This window comes from Heptranchias perlo, chromosome 12 (genome assembly GCF_035084215.1).
Source record: "Heptranchias perlo isolate sHepPer1 chromosome 12, sHepPer1.hap1, whole genome shotgun sequence".
Taxonomy (NCBI): domain Eukaryota; kingdom Metazoa; phylum Chordata; class Chondrichthyes; order Hexanchiformes; family Hexanchidae; genus Heptranchias; species Heptranchias perlo.
The window spans coordinates 22,401,756-22,418,384 of NC_090336.1; the positions used below are offsets into that span (position 1 = coordinate 22,401,756).

General features: G+C 41.5%; 1 protein-coding gene across 1 annotated transcript in view; it reads right to left on the reverse strand.

Moving 5' to 3' along the window:
* Nucleotides 1-16,629, reverse strand: part of ddb1 (damage-specific DNA binding protein 1) — a 67,837-nt gene that overhangs the window by 46,127 nt on the left and 5,081 nt on the right. Inside the window, exons 3-11 of the mRNA XM_067993767.1 lie at nt 15,806-15,922; nt 13,692-13,913; nt 11,110-11,224; nt 10,098-10,195; nt 5,933-6,091; nt 4,926-5,009; nt 3,817-3,933; nt 2,217-2,319; nt 695-770 (exon numbers count right to left, since the gene is read on the reverse strand). Coding sequence (XP_067849868.1) covers nt 695-770; nt 2,217-2,319; nt 3,817-3,933; nt 4,926-5,009; nt 5,933-6,091; nt 10,098-10,195; nt 11,110-11,224; nt 13,692-13,913; nt 15,806-15,922 — 1,091 coding nt within the window. The remainder of the gene's footprint in view (nt 1-694; nt 771-2,216; nt 2,320-3,816; nt 3,934-4,925; nt 5,010-5,932; nt 6,092-10,097; nt 10,196-11,109; nt 11,225-13,691; nt 13,914-15,805; nt 15,923-16,629) is intronic.

Here is a 16,629-nt window from a genome sequence, read left to right on the forward strand (position 1 = left end):
GCCAAGGATAGATCCTTGGGGGAATCCAGAGGTAACGGTGTGGGAGCAGGAAGAGAAGCCATTATGTGGGAGCAGGAAGAGAAGCCATTAGAGGGGATTCCCTGGCTATGACTGGATAGATAAGAATGGAACCAGGCGAGTACAGTCCATCCAGCTGAACGACGGAGGAGAGGTGCTGGAGGAGGATGGTGTGGCCAACCCAGGACAAAGGTTGCACAGGTCGAGAGGATGAGGAGGGATAGTTTACCATGGTCACAGTCACATAGGATGTCTTTTGTGACTTTGATGAGGGCCATTTCTGTACTGTGGCAAGGGCGGAAACCTGATTGGAGTGATTCAAACGTGGAGTTGCGGGAAAGATGAGCACGGACTTGGGAGGCAACAACACGTTCAAGGATTTTGGAGAGGAAAGGGAGGTTGGATGGTAGTTTGCAAGGACAAAGGGGTCAAGGGTGGGTTTTTTTGAGGAGGGGGGTGATGACGGCAGATTTGATGGGAAGAGGGACAGTAGATGAGGAGAGGGAACCGTTAATATCAGCTAACATAGGGGCCGGGGAGGGAAATTGGGTGGTCAGCAGTTTGGTGGGAATAGGGTCGAGGGAGCAGGAAGTGGGTCTCATGGTCAAGATGAGGGGAGGTAGGAAAGAAACTAGTTAAAATAAAACACAGGCGTAGTTATGAAACAGCTGCTTACCGAGTCTGTCCAACAAATGAAAGTACCAACATATCATCAGTATCACGAGTGGAATCGGAACGCAGTGGCCACAGACCTGAGAAGGGACAGAACAATTAGGAAATGAAAGAAAGACTTGCATTATAAAGTATCATATCATGTGTCCCAAACATCTCAAAGCGCTTCACATATAATCAATTACTTTGAAATGCAGTAGGCAAACAGAGCAGCCATTTTGCACACAGCAAGATCCCACAAACAGCAGTGACATAAATTACGACTAAATCTGTTTTTTGGTCGAGAGAGGAATGTTGACTTTGGGGACGGACATTGCAAAATCTTTAAAAATTAAATTTTTCACCAGCTGTTAGCTGATGACGAAAGTTAATCAGATCCATAGGGCTTTTCTATTTTATCAATTAAAAAGCATCTGCCACCCCCTCAACCCCAGTGGCTTAGAGGATAATTGCACCTAATGCTGTGGTACTACTTGAAATAGTACCACCAGATCTTTAATGTCCACCTGAATAACCAAAGCAGGCAGACCAGTCTTCGATTCAGTGTCCAATCTGAAGGACGGCATCCCCAATAATGCAGCACTCCCTCAGTGATCCCTAGCACCATCAAAAAAAGAACAATTGTGCAAAATTACAGAGTCAAGAAAACACGAGGGCACAAGTTCCTTTTTCCTAATTTTCTCTCCTTCTCTCAAGTAATTGACTCTAGATGGTGTACAGTTCCGAACGTCCTCTGATACCTCAACAAGTGGCCATTCTTCGTGTGTGAACCTAGGCTGTGAGTAACAATTTTACAACTGGTTGCAGGAGTTATAACAAAGTAGGAAATTATCTAACTTTGGAGATGTGCGTTGCAAAATCTTTCAAAATTAAATTTCCACTAAGAGTTTTCCACTAAAGTTAATCAGATCCTTAGAACTATTCTATTTTGTCAATTAAAAAGCACCCATCCCCCCCAACCCCAGTGGCTGAGGGTAAGTGCACCACATGCTGTGGTACTACACCAGACACACCAAAAAATCCCAGCAATCTGCAGGATGAGTTGATCTCGGCCGGGCAGCAGTTGGACAGAAATGATTGGCCTCAATGCACTTGGGATAGTGATGGAAAAAAACAGCCAGCCAGCCTTCCTGCTCCAGACTCCTCAGTCACAAAAAATGGTCGTTTAAACAAGCTATCAGAGGACTGCCAGTGCCTGTGGAGCCACACCCCAGGAAAAGAATCTATTGAAGGGTTTATCTGTTACGTTCACACCTTCAATACAATTAATATCCAAAAGATTAATTAAGATGTCAGAGACAGAACATTAGAGTCAATTGACAACAGTCAACTATCACCTTGTCCATTTTGGGTGGGTATAGGGATAATGAAGCAAGCAAAACAGTGAATCAAAATCACTTCCAAACATTCAAGCACCTGAATAAAATCCTAATATATCACTGAACAGTTTATAAAACAGGTGCTCAATCTCAGTAAAACCAACTGAGCACCTTTTATTCAGTGATTTTTAATTTTGGAGTACATACCCTTAATACCAGGAAGATCAATGCTAGCATGTTCATGAATCCCGATTCCATTCCGGATTATTCTCAGTGAGCCTTCTTTAAATGCTCCTGAACAAGTAACCAGCTGCATTAACAGAAAAAGATCATATGATCAGTCACATGCACATACTCATCCCTGCAAAACCCAGAGTTGTTATGACCATGCTAACCAAAAAGGCCAGAAACCATGTTTCAGCTCAAGGTTTGAGGTGGTCAAGACTTTATGGCTTCCCTTTTACTAATTAACAAGTCTTGAAAGAGTGATATACTTTTAAAACAAAAATTTTTGGCAATTTCCTCCCTGACTCTTGCTGTGGTGCAGTCCCGTGGGCACCTACTGCATTCCAGTATCTATTCAAAGTGGCCATTCTTCAGGTTTGAGCCTAGACAGTCAGTACTAGCAAGCTATTTGACTATGGAGGACTTTGTAGCCAAACCGAATCCTATCTTCATCCAATGTCCATCTACATATTTTCTAGCATGGGTCGGAAATGTTAGCTGATTTTCTCTTCTCCACCCCCCTCCTCCCACTCCCCACGATCCCCAGGCCAATTGCAACAGTCCACGTTCTGTCCTGTTTGAGATTGGCTAACTTCGTATAGACCAAAGTACGAACATGGAGCCTTCTGGTCTACATGATTCAGTACTAAACCGGGAGGTGCTTTACCCCCTTGGCCATCAGACGACATGCTTAATTACTGGCATTAAGTAGCCCAAATTTAGAACCATTAAAACAAACTGTAGCTGCTACATAAAAACTTTATTTTTAATTATTGGCTTCGTGAAATAAACAGATTACAAATTCAAACAGGAAATCAAACATTAAGTAACTACAGTTATTTCTTTGTATAACTAACAACTCATAAGTAACTTGTTCTTAACTTCCACAGAAGAAGCATATCCTTTTTATAGGTATTCTTGAAGATTTCACTTTTTCTCTCCCTAGCCCAGGGATAATGAGGCCAATTGTTACCTCCCCCTCCATGCCCTTTCCCAATTGAGATCAGCTAGCTCACTGATAATATCTAACAGCAGCACACTCTCAGCGTCCAGCTGCAGGAGTCAAACATGATAACAGAATACTGAGCAAAGGATCTTCACAGGTCTCATTATGTTCTAACACCATCAGGTCTTGAGTAGCAAATGAGCAAATGAGCAAAACCAAGCCCACAATACACTCCTGCAAAGGGAAGATAGGCTAATACAAATAACAAGATAGGAATACCTCATTCACTAGCTCTGGGTATAACAATAGTGATCCAACCAAACAGCCAACCCCCAAAAAAATAGGATAACCTTGTGCATCTCTGACTGAAGTACTCCTCCACATTACATGCCCATGATGATCCTCAAGCTTGTGGAACTACTGTACTAATAGGCACAATCATACTGATAGACTCTTTACATCAATGTACGCTCCTTGCGAAGGCCATGCAAAAAAAATGTACAACTGCACCACTATAAGAATAAGTGTACAATAATGAATGGAAAATCAGCTCACCCCACCCTCAAATCACAAGACAATCAACCACAGCCTTGGGAAGAGTGGTAAAGAATGGACAGTTGAAACCCTCCACCTTACCTGGCCCTGTCCTTGTCTTTCCAGATCCACTACACACATGTCCACAATAGGGCCTAAATTGGTGAAGGTTTCCATGCCAGCAACATAGGACCCCTGCTCATTGCTATCCACATTTAGCTGCAACAAAGATATCACAGATTTAAAACTGAATATTTTTTGTTAATGTACATGTTCAATATAATGAGCAAATATCCTGAGTAAAGTTAACATTGGGCTGTGGTTCTATTTCTGAAATGCAATAGTTAAAGCAGAGCAAATGAATTTTGTGAAATCTCAAAAACCCCACTTACTCATGTTTTAGTACCGGCTGATGCTTCTCACATGGTCCACGACCTCAGGTTCTCCACAAATCAGCTGAAAACACTTAAATCCATTGCACATCACTGAGTCCCCTTGAAGCCATAGTGCTCCATAAGCAGGTGTGGAACATTCAATAGCACCACACTTAGTGCTAGGAATTCTTGGATTCAGGTCTACGCTCAACAATTTCCACACAATTGAGTCCCCAATTTCAGCTGTCCCATCAGCAGGTGCCAAAGACCCACAGTCAGCCTATTCATAGGGAGGAAAGTTAAAATCAGAGGGCCAGTCATCCTAGGTCAGTATCATGCATCTCTCAGGAGCAGAGGCCTGGGAGCCGGTGCTCAACAGGGAGACTCAAAAGAGGTCAGAAATAATAAATAACTTATCAGGGGAACAGAAAGCTGCACAGGAAAACTTGGATGTAGAAAAATAATACAAAATATACATAACAAGACAACATACTGGTGACTTTCACAAACAATTTTGCTGCTTATGTAATTTTTTTCCCCCTCCCTATGTCACATTATTCCCTGGGAGTGGAGAGAGGCAGCCTTACCCAGGCCTCTTCCAATGCTACTTCTGGATTGGCTGCAGGGAGATGTGCAAGCAGCTCCTCTTAACTCACCCCTACCTCAGAGATGCAAGACCACAAACTTGCTACAAAGGGACATCCACTCAGTGCCACAGTTAATAGTCCAACAGCATGCTGCGCCATTAGGCTGTAGGCTAAGTTAATAAGGTGTCATATGTGTAAAATACTTGCAACTGTGGCAGGCTAAGAGTGCTATTGTGATGCAATTACTTACTTTGACAAGCTGAGAGTCTCCAAGTCGAGACCCAACAAACACGACTCCATTATCCAAGTATGTCAAACATTCTGCAATAGACGTCTGTGAAGGACAGTTGGGATTTAGGACATTAGTATGAGGTTACTATCAGACAGTGAGCTAAGCTATTCATTCTCAATATATATTGTGCCCATGAGATTAGAATTACCCAGAACGGTTTTGCATGCTACACCATAACAAACCCATAAAGTTATTGGTGGGTGCGATGACCACCATCAAATCTGGATTCATAGGTACCTAGTTACAGTCAATGAAAAAAACTTTCCATCATAACTATGATTAAAACAAAATAATTAGTATAATAGCTGGGTTGGAAGCAGGTCTCAAAGACTCAGATTCCAGTTTATTACTCTAGATAGAAACTACAAATTCAGCTTTGAAACTCTTTTTCCTATTTCCACGACTTGGAAATTCTTACCAACATTTAGCAAACGGTATGTTCAGTTGTCAAACTGCTTGTTAAACATCACAGCTGAGCCTGAACCTGTTCTGAACCAATTTCAATGCACACAGATCAACCCTCTCCAGGAGGACTTCCTGGATTATGATCAGGAGCAGAAACTCTGTCTGATTTTTCCACTCTAGTCCAGGGACACCAAGGCCAATTATACTACCAACTTCTACCCAGGCTGAGATCACTAACTCAACATCGACCAGGGATCAAAACTTGGATCTACTGATTCCCTTAAAACATTCAAGCCTAGAAATTACTGTTGGCAAATATTAGCAGATGAATGCTTAACATGTTCATATGACATTTTTTCATCCGCTATTTCAATGCATTAACCCATGTTAACCCATTTATTTTAAATGGGCTAAGTCTTTGCTAAAATTAGCAGAGTAATGTCATACAAGCATGTTAAATTGCTAATATCACCAACAGCAGGTTCTAGGATTTAGTATCAGACAAATAGTCACACTCCTACACAAGTTCATCATAGGGGCAGTACAACAGAAGTGCTGACCTCTCCTAGCAGTTCTACACGGAGGTCTTTGACAGTGATGTTCCCATCCATTTGTTCCTCCCTCTCCAGTAACAACATAAACAGACGTCCCTCCATATCTCCCAGCAGGTACCGTGAACCATTGGGATCCACACGGTTGTGGCAAACGATGGTGCTTTGCTGGCAGAAAGGGAATAAAAGACAGTGTAAGAACCCATTCACATTCACAATAACAAACGTAACACTTGAAGCCCATAATTTTCCGAAACAAACCAGATGTGTCAGCAGCAATCCATTTCCACTTACAATTCAACAGGCAGCTACTTCAGTTATGGGAAATAGTGAGTAGCTATGATATTGTTTTGCTAGTATGCAGGTTGATTAAACTTTCAAATCCAAATTCACAGTACGGTTTGCTACTTTCATACCTTTTTCTAGCCCTTATTACATAACAATCAGCATGCCTTTACATTACATGGTTATACCAAAAGTTAAAAATTACTCCATATAAGATATAGATCTCATTAATTTTTCCTTATCAGTAACTGTTAATAAGCTGAATCTCTCACTAACAAGCTCCTTTTCTGTTGAGCAAACATTAGTATACCTCCTTATTTTTATTTTATTGCGTAGTTCTTTCCTGTTGCATTAAATAGCTGTTCAAACACGTGAATCTGTTAAGCATAGGTTGACTTTGATTCTGCACCCCTCAGCATTGACCATACTACACTTAATATTTTAAACAGATATTCTCCTGCAGGCCTAACTAGCGTCCTTGCAATCCATATCAATGATTAGTTTCCTCATGGTTAGGAATAGCACACGCTGGCATGTCTTTAAGGAGCTTATTCCATTAAGACAGATTCTCTGAGGTGATTACTTCACACAAGCATATTAAATCTGCGGGTGCTGCACTGTCTGAGGTGCCGTCTTTCAGATGAGACGTTAAACTGAGGCCCCGTGTATCCTAATAGATGGACCAAAACGATCCCATGGCACTATTTGAATAACAGCAGGGGAGTTCTCCCCAGTGCCCTGGCCAACATTTATCCCTCAACCAACTTCACTAAAAAAGATTATCTGGTCATTTATCTAATTTCTGTTTGTGGACCTTGCTGTGTGCAAATTGGTTGCCACATTTCTTACATTACAACCGTGCCTACACTTCAAAAGTACTTAATTGGATGTCCTGAGGACGTGAAAGGTGCTATATAAATGCAAATCTATCTTTCTTTATTTATTTAACCAATTCATTTTTGCTTCCAAATTTCTGTCCTTCACCTGACCCATGGTGGGGTACAGCTCTACCGGCTCCAGCAGCCGTCCAATACCCCACCCAAGTGGCCATTTTCATGTGTAACTTGATGATTGTTGATAGGCAGAGTAGTGATCAGAAATGGAACTGTAGCTGATTTTTTTTCCTTCATAGGCTGTGACAGTTGATCTCAGTGCCCTGACCTTCACTGAGTTCAGTCAAATCAAGCTGAGGCATAGAATATAAGAGCAGGGAGGTTATGCTAGAACTGTACAAAACATTGGTTAGGCCACAGCTTGAGTACTGCGTACAGTTCTGGTCACCGCATTTCAGGAAAGATGTGATTGCACTAGAGAGGATACAGAGGAGATTTACAAGGATGTTGCCAGGGCTGGAGAATTTTAGCTATGAGAAAAGATTGGATAGGCTGGGTTGTTTTCTTTGGAACAAAGGAGCCTGAGGGGAGATTTAATTGAGGTGTATAAAATTATGACGGGACTAGATAGAGTGGATAAGGAGGTCCTATTTCCCTTAGCAGAGGAGTCAGTGACCAGAGGGCATAGATTTAAAGTAATTGGTAGAAGGATTGGAGGGGAGCTTAGGAGAAATTTTTTCACCCAGAGGGTGGTGGGGATCTGGAACTCACTGCCTGAAAGGGTGGTAGAGGCAGAAACCCTCATCACATTTAAAAAGTACTTGGATGTGCACTTGAAATGCCGTAATCTACATGGCTACAGACCAAGTGCTGGATTAAGCTGGACAGCTCTTTTTCGGCAGGCACAGACATGGGCCAAATGTCCTCCTTCTGTGCCGTAACTTTCTATGATTCCAAGATAAAATCTGGAGCCCTATGGTTTCTATGGCTTAGCACTGCATATCATGCAATGCCTTTACTCAGTAAACTATCAGGAGAGCAAAGCAGCATGTTGATCAGCAAATTTAATAGCACATTAATATCAATGGTTTCACAATGTAATTATTAAATGCAGGATTTAGAATCAAATAAAGAGCGAAGCGCCATGAAAAAAATATCATATGTTGCTTTTTGCCTAATCCAGTCTCATCGGTACAACTGGAAATAAGGAGCAATTCAAGTATGCAACTTAATTCATCTGGGGTCTAGGGAGCAATGTATAGAATCCTGTTAATTCCTACCATAACTGTTGTCATTAGAGTATTGGTCCCAATACAATATAGAAATATCAAATTTAAGCCAATACATTTTAATATTGTGCATTATGCTTTTTGTGTTCTACCCAGCACCTCAAATTGCTCCTACTGCTACCATCAGTGACAGACCTGTAACACCAGCACTTCACCTTAATATTATACAGTTCAAAATACTCTCTCCTGATATAAACCACATTTGGAAGGGCAGATCTAAAACTGTACCACAAAGGGTTTTCCATAGTTCTAACAGACATAGTATAAGAATTTCACACAACCGCTACTAGAATTTATTGCACCTTATTTTAAATGCATCTTATAAGTACTTTTTCCAAAGAAAAAAACAATAGGCTAACATCCAACAGCAATAGCACAGAATTATGGCTCAAGATGTTTAAAACCTTGTGAGTTGTGGGGTCTGTAAGTGATACTCACACTTCCAGATGCAGTGAGACACAGTTAGAAAGTATAAATGCGCAGTGTACATGAGCTATATTTAGCCCATGCTCCTAATCCTACATTATACAGACTCAGGCAGTAATGCTCAAATATTCTGTCTCCATCACAGCTGAAGGTGACACAGGCTGTTTGCGTGAAGTTCCTTAACACCAGATCCCTGAAGAAGTGTTTTAATAATGTCTTTGATGGCCTTTGTTATTAACCGCATTGCCATTTTAGCCAAAAACTAACTGATATCCCAAAAAGCACTCCTATTCCACATATCAAGAAAAACAGAACTTGCATTTATATAGCACCTTTCTTGTCGTCAGAATGTCCCAAAGTGCTTCACAGTCGATGAATTACTTTTATAGTGTAGTCACTGTTATTATGTAGGCAAGTGTGGCGGCCAATTTGTGCACAGCAAGGTTTCATAAACCAGTGGTGCCGCTGAAGCACAAATGGTGACCAGGACACAGAGAACACTCCGTTCTTCTTCAAATAGTATCATGGGTTCTTCTACGTCGACCTGAATAGACAGGGACTCGGTTTAACATTTCATCCAAAAGACGGCATCTTGAACAATGCACCCTTATTACTGCACAAAAATGTCAGCCTAGAGAGATTATGTGCTCAAATTCTGGCTATGGGGCTTGAACCCACAACCTTCTGACTCAAAGGTGAGAGTGCTACCACTGGACTAAACTGGCACAGTCTAAAACTGAGCGCCACTGCAGAAAGACAAAAGCGTTGAAAAGCTCTCAGTACCACCTAGCCATGAATTTTTTGTGTTTGGGGGGGGGGGGGGGGGGGTGTTGAAAGAGGGATGGGGGGGTGGAAGGGGGATAAGGGAGGGGTAAGAGAAGTCCGGTACTTCTGGATCACCTCCCACATTAGTTCCACTCCTGGAAGCATCTGGTCTTTTTCCATAATGTGGGCCATGGAAGGGCTGAATAGAGGTGACAGATCTCTGCGAGGCTGCAGTAAGGATGTGTTCTGACAGGTAACAAGCAAATATTGCTGCCATACTTTTCGAAGAGTAGGGTAGAACTTTGTCGACATTGCCGCAATAAAAAGTCATCCAGGAACACTGCCCTATGTCCTATTGACAGTTTTTTATATGGAGAAACCTAAATGAATGGCGAAGGACCATAATGCAGTACACAACCAAGGCTGAAAACAGGAGAGTGGACAAGATAAATCAAGTCGTCCTCAAGTGACTGAAGAATTTGAACACGTTACCAACTAAATTTTCAATGGTTTTCCATTATTTCACACAGAATTGCTGTAATCCCTGTTGATTTTGTCCAGCCCGATATTTCCTACCTTGATAGCTGGCGGTGCAATTGCCAGGTACTTGTCTCCATTGTGGTATGTAATGGACTCTTGGCCTATGATTAGTGCTCCTCCAAATGGTTCTGGAACTGAACAGAAAATACATCTACATCAACTATTCCCGCAATGCAACTTCCCTTTGCATTTTTACTTTTATTCAAGATAGTCTGGTTTAACTTAACCACTCAGGGATGCCAGGGAGAAAGGCTAATCAACTTTTGAAGAAAATTAAGCAGCACAGTGGTAATATTTTGTTAACTTGACAGCACAGTGACTGTACAAGAGAGTACCAGAGAAGCTCTAGGACCAAGAGTAAGAAAACTTTATAAGTACTGTACTTAAGCAGTTGCTTAAAAGAGCATTCAATGGCCTAGTGGTTAAATGCACCGTCTGATTTGATACTAAGCCATACGGACGAGGAGGGTCTGATGTTCGATCCCTGATCTCAAGTGAGTTAGCTGATTTCAGCTGGGAAATAATAGGGGTGCTTCAATTGGATAAAGAGGAGAAAATAAAAATCAGCCAAGACTGCCATTCCCGACTGCCATTTGGTGACCACTGCTAGAAAGTATAGGAGCACAGACGTCAGTTGAGAACAGGATTAGGCTTTGTTCCATTGCCCTTCATGGTTGAATAGGCTCCCGACACTATTTGTTGAGGCTCCAACATGAAGAATGGCCACCTGCCTTGGGTATCTGATGACTGCCTGCACCTTGGAACCAGACGCCAGAATAAGTCACTGCCTTCACAAAGGAGCCCAAAAGGTAGGAACGTAAATGCAAAAGTGTTGTTTTGGTGCAGGAAGTGTTAATCTGGACTGTGCGTCCTTTTAAGTGATATATAATAACTAGTGGCTTTTGCAGTTTTGTCCCCTATTATTTTAATTTGGGGGAAATCACTAGTACCTCAGCCACATTGCTTTTTACTTCACAAACCTGTTGGGCATAAATGGTTAAAGTGGAATAGTCCTGAGCAATTTTTCTTTTTAGGGGAAGATGCCAACCTGCAATGACCATTGATGCCTCGGCCTCCACATTTTCCTGTTTCCAGGGTCCCTTGTTGAACTCTTTTTCTCTTAAAGACACTTCGTAGGTCTTTACATGACGGCCCTGGGGATCCTAAAAGAGAGAGAGAGTAGAAAGCTTAAAACGGAAGCTTTAAGTGAATCAATAAGTCCCCATGAAACAAGTTCATGACCTGGTCATTTTTTAAAAATTCGTTCATGGGATGTGGGCGTTGCTGGCAAGGCCAGCATTTATATTGCCCATTCCTAATTGCCCTTGAGAAGGTGGTGGTGAGCCGCCTCTTGAACTGCTGCAGTCCGTGTGGTGAAGGTTCTCCTACGGTGCTGTTAGATAGGGAGTTCCAGGATTTTGACCCAGCGACGATATATTTCCAAGTTAGGATGGTGTGTGACTTGGAGAGGAACTTGCAGGTGGTGTTGTTCCCATGTGCCTACTTCCCTTGTCATGCTGTCAGGGGAGGGGCCAAGCAAAAGCAAAGCACCTCTCAACTCCAGAAAGGGAAAGAAAGAAAACAAAGCAAGGATCCACTGCTTTTCTGCACATTCTTGCAGTGAGTTATGGAGCAGCAGAGGCCTCAGGATGAGGTAACCTGCTTGTCTCACATTGATGCATAGCAACCTTAAAAAGCATATTCGATAGGGTGGGGGTGAACCTCAGTAAATTAAACAGAACCTACAGGGTTGGGGTACCATTGGGACCCAAATGGATGAGTAAGTTCCAATGCTTTTCTAACTTACAATAGAATGCTAGACCAAAAACAAAGTCAGTGAAGACAAAATTACACTGAATTACAAAAATATGAAAAACAAGTTATTGTAAACCTCAGCAAACTTTATTTTAATTAAATTTTGTGCTAATCAAGGTACTAAGGAATGGAACACTTTCCATTTCGAGCACTCAGTGTCTGCGCCAACTGCTCTTGTACAGCACAGGTTATATGCAGAGCAAAGCTCTGTTTAGTTGCAACATCCTGCATCACCCCAACCTCAGGACAGCACCTCCAACTGCACCAATATGACATTATCTTCATTTCCCACCCAATACATCTGTGAGTGAGACTATCAACTAGTGTTGAATTAAGGGCAGTTCTGTGTTGTGGGTCCAACCTGACTATTCTCTTATTACTAATGTGCCTATAGAAAGCCTTTTTATTGCCCTTGTTCTTCTTGCTAATTTTACATAGCATTACATAGTATTTGCACCACAAAAACAGGCCATTCAGCCCAACAGGTCTATGCCACTGTTTATGCTCCACACGAGCCTCCTCCCACCTTACTTCATCTCACCCTATCAACATATTCTTCTATTCCTTTCTCCCTCATGTACTTATCTAGCTTCTCCTTAAATGCATTTATGCTATTTGCGTCAATTATTCCATGTGGTAGCGAGTTCCACATTCTAACCACTCTGAATAAAGAAGTTTCTCCTGAATTCCTTATTAGATTTATTGGTGGCTAGTTTATATTTATGGCCCCTAGTTTTGAACTCCCTGCTAGTAGAAACATCTTTTCTACATCGACCCTATCAAACCCCTTCATAATTTTAAGGACCACTATCAAGTCCACTAGAGAAAAGAGCCCCAGCTTGTTCAGTCTTTCCTGATAATTATAACCTCTCGGTTTTGGTATCATCCTTGTGAATCTTTTTTGCACCTTCTCCTGTGTCTCTATATCATAAGAACATAAGAAATAGGAGCAGGAGTAGGCCATACGGCCCCTCGAGCCTGCTCCGCTATTCAATAAAATCATGGCTGATCTTCGACCTCAACTCCACTTTCCCTCCCGATCCCCATATCCCTTGATTCCCCTGGAGTCCAAAAATCTATCGATCTCAGCCTTGAATATACTCAATGACTGAGCATCCACAGCCCTTTGGGGTAGAGAATTACAAAGATTCACATCCTTCTGAGTGAAGAAATTCCTCCTCATCTCAGTCTTAAATGGCTGACCCCTTATCCCTGAGACTATGTCCCCTAGTTCTAGACTCTCCAGCAAGGGGGAACAACCTCTCAGCATCTACCCTATCAAGCCCCCTAATAATCTTATATGTTTCAATGAGATCAACTCTTCTAAACTCCAGAGTGTATAAACCCATTCTACTCAATATCCTTTTGTAACATGGAACTAGAACAGTACACTGAGTGTGTTCTATCCAAGGTTCCATAAAAATTTAACATAACTTCTCTGCTTTTGAATTCTATTCCTCTAGAAATGAACCCCAGTGCTTTGTCCGCATTTTCTGTGGCTTTGTCAACCTGCGTTGCTACTTTTAATGATTTGTGAATCTGTACCGCTAGATCCCTTTGCTCCTATACTCCATTTAGACTTATTTTCCAAGGAGTAGGTAGCCTTATTCTTTCTCTCAATTCCCCTCTGCCTTTCAAATCTTATATATAAAAATTCTCACATGTGCACGCGCTTCCTGTTGTGTTACACTTACTTCCTGGAACAGAGGTAAAAGGCTAGTGTCTAACCCGCTGCATCTCCTAGTCAGCCCGCACCACTCGCTCCCCCCCCCCCACCCCATCCCCTACCCCCCACACCGAACTCTGACTTCTTACCTGATAAACAAAGCAAATGGTTGGGACCTGACAGCCAAACAGAAACTTCACATCAATTACATGCAGCTCTTCCAGACGGATGTTGAAAGCCTTCAACTCTTTGTTGTCTCTGTCCAGTGGGATCACTTTGAAGAGCCCATCATACAGCCTGAGACCTATCATGCGACACTCAGGATCCACAATGCCTATGATTCCAGTCTCAGAGGGGCGGCCGATACGATCCTGAAAGGAACATCACAGGGATATTAGCATCCTTTGCAGAATATCAACCATGTGTTTTGAGAGTGTACAGGAAACTGAAGAGGATGATCATTAATAAAATCTGTGGCAAAGGTGGTACAGCAGCTGTGTGCTGGTCCTCCAAACTGCTGTTTATGCTCTGACAGAACATGGACTTGCTCCCAAGATTTTCACGGATAGCAGCCGTGCTGTCAGTGGGACAAGATATGAAATAGAGGATAGGCACTTTCCAAAAAGGTGAGAGAGCAAGTCACCCCAAACAATCATTGTGTACAACCAATTACTGATCAACATTAGGAATGGCCTGGTAGCAGGTCATCTCTTGCTCCCTTTTTCCATTTGCTCAGCAATGGTGCTAGTATTGCCAACATTTTTGATTCTCAAGAATAAATTAATTAAAATCATACTTTTCCTAGTTATTATTTTTAAACAAGATTTCTTCCAATTTTCCAACCCAACAACAAGTTTCATTTATAGTATTTCTTACATAGATGAACATTACGTAGAATAGCCATTTACAAGGGTAGAGGTGGGAGCCCAGCAGGAACTTAGGGAAATTTAGGCAGAAGACAAGGTCAAATAGATAGGCTTTTAGGAGACTTTTCAAAGTAAAGAAATTGGTAGAACAGCAAAGTTGTTTTGGAAAACATTCCAAATGGCAGGCACATAATGGCTGAAAGATAGCTTTGATGGTTGAACAGAGGATGGGATACAATCAGCAAACCAGAATCAGGAGAAGGTGCAGATTGGGATGTACCTGTTACATTTTTGAGTCTTTAGCCTACATTTTTATTTTAAAAATTGGGTTCAGCATCTCAAACCATTCTCATAAGTAAGCCCTCACTCCCTATGGCCTGCAGCATGCCTCTGCTTGCCCGATACCTAGGTAATTTGTAGACTGCCCAGGGATCAAACAGAAAACCCTTGTTATCGAATTTCAGCTTACTGGTTATATGACATATGGTCGTGAGATCTTCCTTTATTTTAAAAGGCGGTGAAATATACATTTCACTTGATTGTGGGTTAGGCTATAACTGTCAAACAGATTTCTTCAACAATAAATGGATAAGTGAACAGCAGCAATGACATACTGTGAATTTTACAGTCGTTTTATGTTTAACTCTCCTTGAGTTGTAAGAAAGTAATCATGCCTTTGATGCTAAACTGTAATATAAATATTAACCTTACATAGCAGTTCGTTTTGTTGACTGTCCACAGAGCATTTCTGGCCTTTTTAGCTCTCTCTAACTAGCTACTCAATTTTACAATATAGGCTGAGAAATATTTTTCAATAAAGCAAATTTGAATGCATGGGTTAGGAAACTCAGCTCAGGGTTGAATAGAATACCAAGGTTAGGTACCACTGATCAAATCAGTGCCAGATGCATGTGGGCATCAGCAAATCCAAACAGGATGGCCTCAGTTTTGCTGGCATTCAGCTGTAAGAAGTTTCAACTCATCCAGAACTTCATGTCGGACAGGCAGTCAGACAGTACAACCATTGCTCTGGAGTCAATGATGGCAGTTGAGAGACACAGTTGGGAGTCATTATTGTACATGTAGAAGCTGACTTGTACCTACAGATGATGTTACTGAAGGGCAACATATAGATGAATAAAGGGGACCAAGGATGGAGCAATGGGATACACAAGAATGAAATCAGCACTGTTTTGAAAACTACAGGCATGGACCCTCATCCGACCATTCCATGACACATCCATCGGAGCTGCTGTGCTGCTCCTGCTTTTTTTTAAAATAATAAAACAAATCCTAATCCCTCAGAGATCCATTTAAGAAGTTTTTTTTAATAATTACTCCAGTACACCACAGTTCACCTTATCCTTTAAACATACAGAAATAAAAGTTCATTTCACCTGTACGTTTCCATGGGCCCGTGTGATGATATCAATGTTTTCTCCGTTCTGTTTGTACTCAAGAATGCAGGCATTGTATTTTGCAGTCAGAATGAAAAGCAGGTCCTTACCTTCCCCCTGTTTGAATAGATACAAAATTGTGTCACAGCAGTTCCATGGATACAACTCCCATTAAGTATTCTTTAACTCCTTCCCCAAAAATAAATGTCCATTTTTAGTTCTTTGGAAATTATCTACCATTAACTCACACAATACAGGAAGAACTATTTCCTTCCCCTCCATTACCCATTCTACACAATGGATATCCATGCTGTGCCATGAAGAAAGGAGCAGAAAATTTGTTAAAGCAAAGCCCAGGTGCCACCTAAACTATTGAAGCTGAAACACATATTGCAAGAGGAAGAAACTGCATACATAAACAAAAGCTTACGTATACAACTGACTCCATCTATTTAACAGCTCACTAGTGTCTGGGGTTGTGCCCATCGACTGGAGCAAGACACATATGTTCACATGGCGTTGAGTTTCTTACAATTACTTAATAGTTCATTTTGCTTCAAAGCACGGTTTACCAAATTGATGAGTTTTTTTTCAGATTTCCACATGCTCCACAGTTTACTAAGTGCCTCTATGTAGTCAAGACAAAACAGAACATATTGGCTCCGTAAATAAATTCGTCAAGTAAACTATCATTTCATAGATTTACGCTTTGTTCACTGTTTCAATCAAAAGGAACTCATGTCAAGACCAATCTAATTTAATTTGGCTTCCTGAGTTACCCTCAGAGGGAGCTGGTTGGTCTTCAAAGTCAGGTCACCTTAATT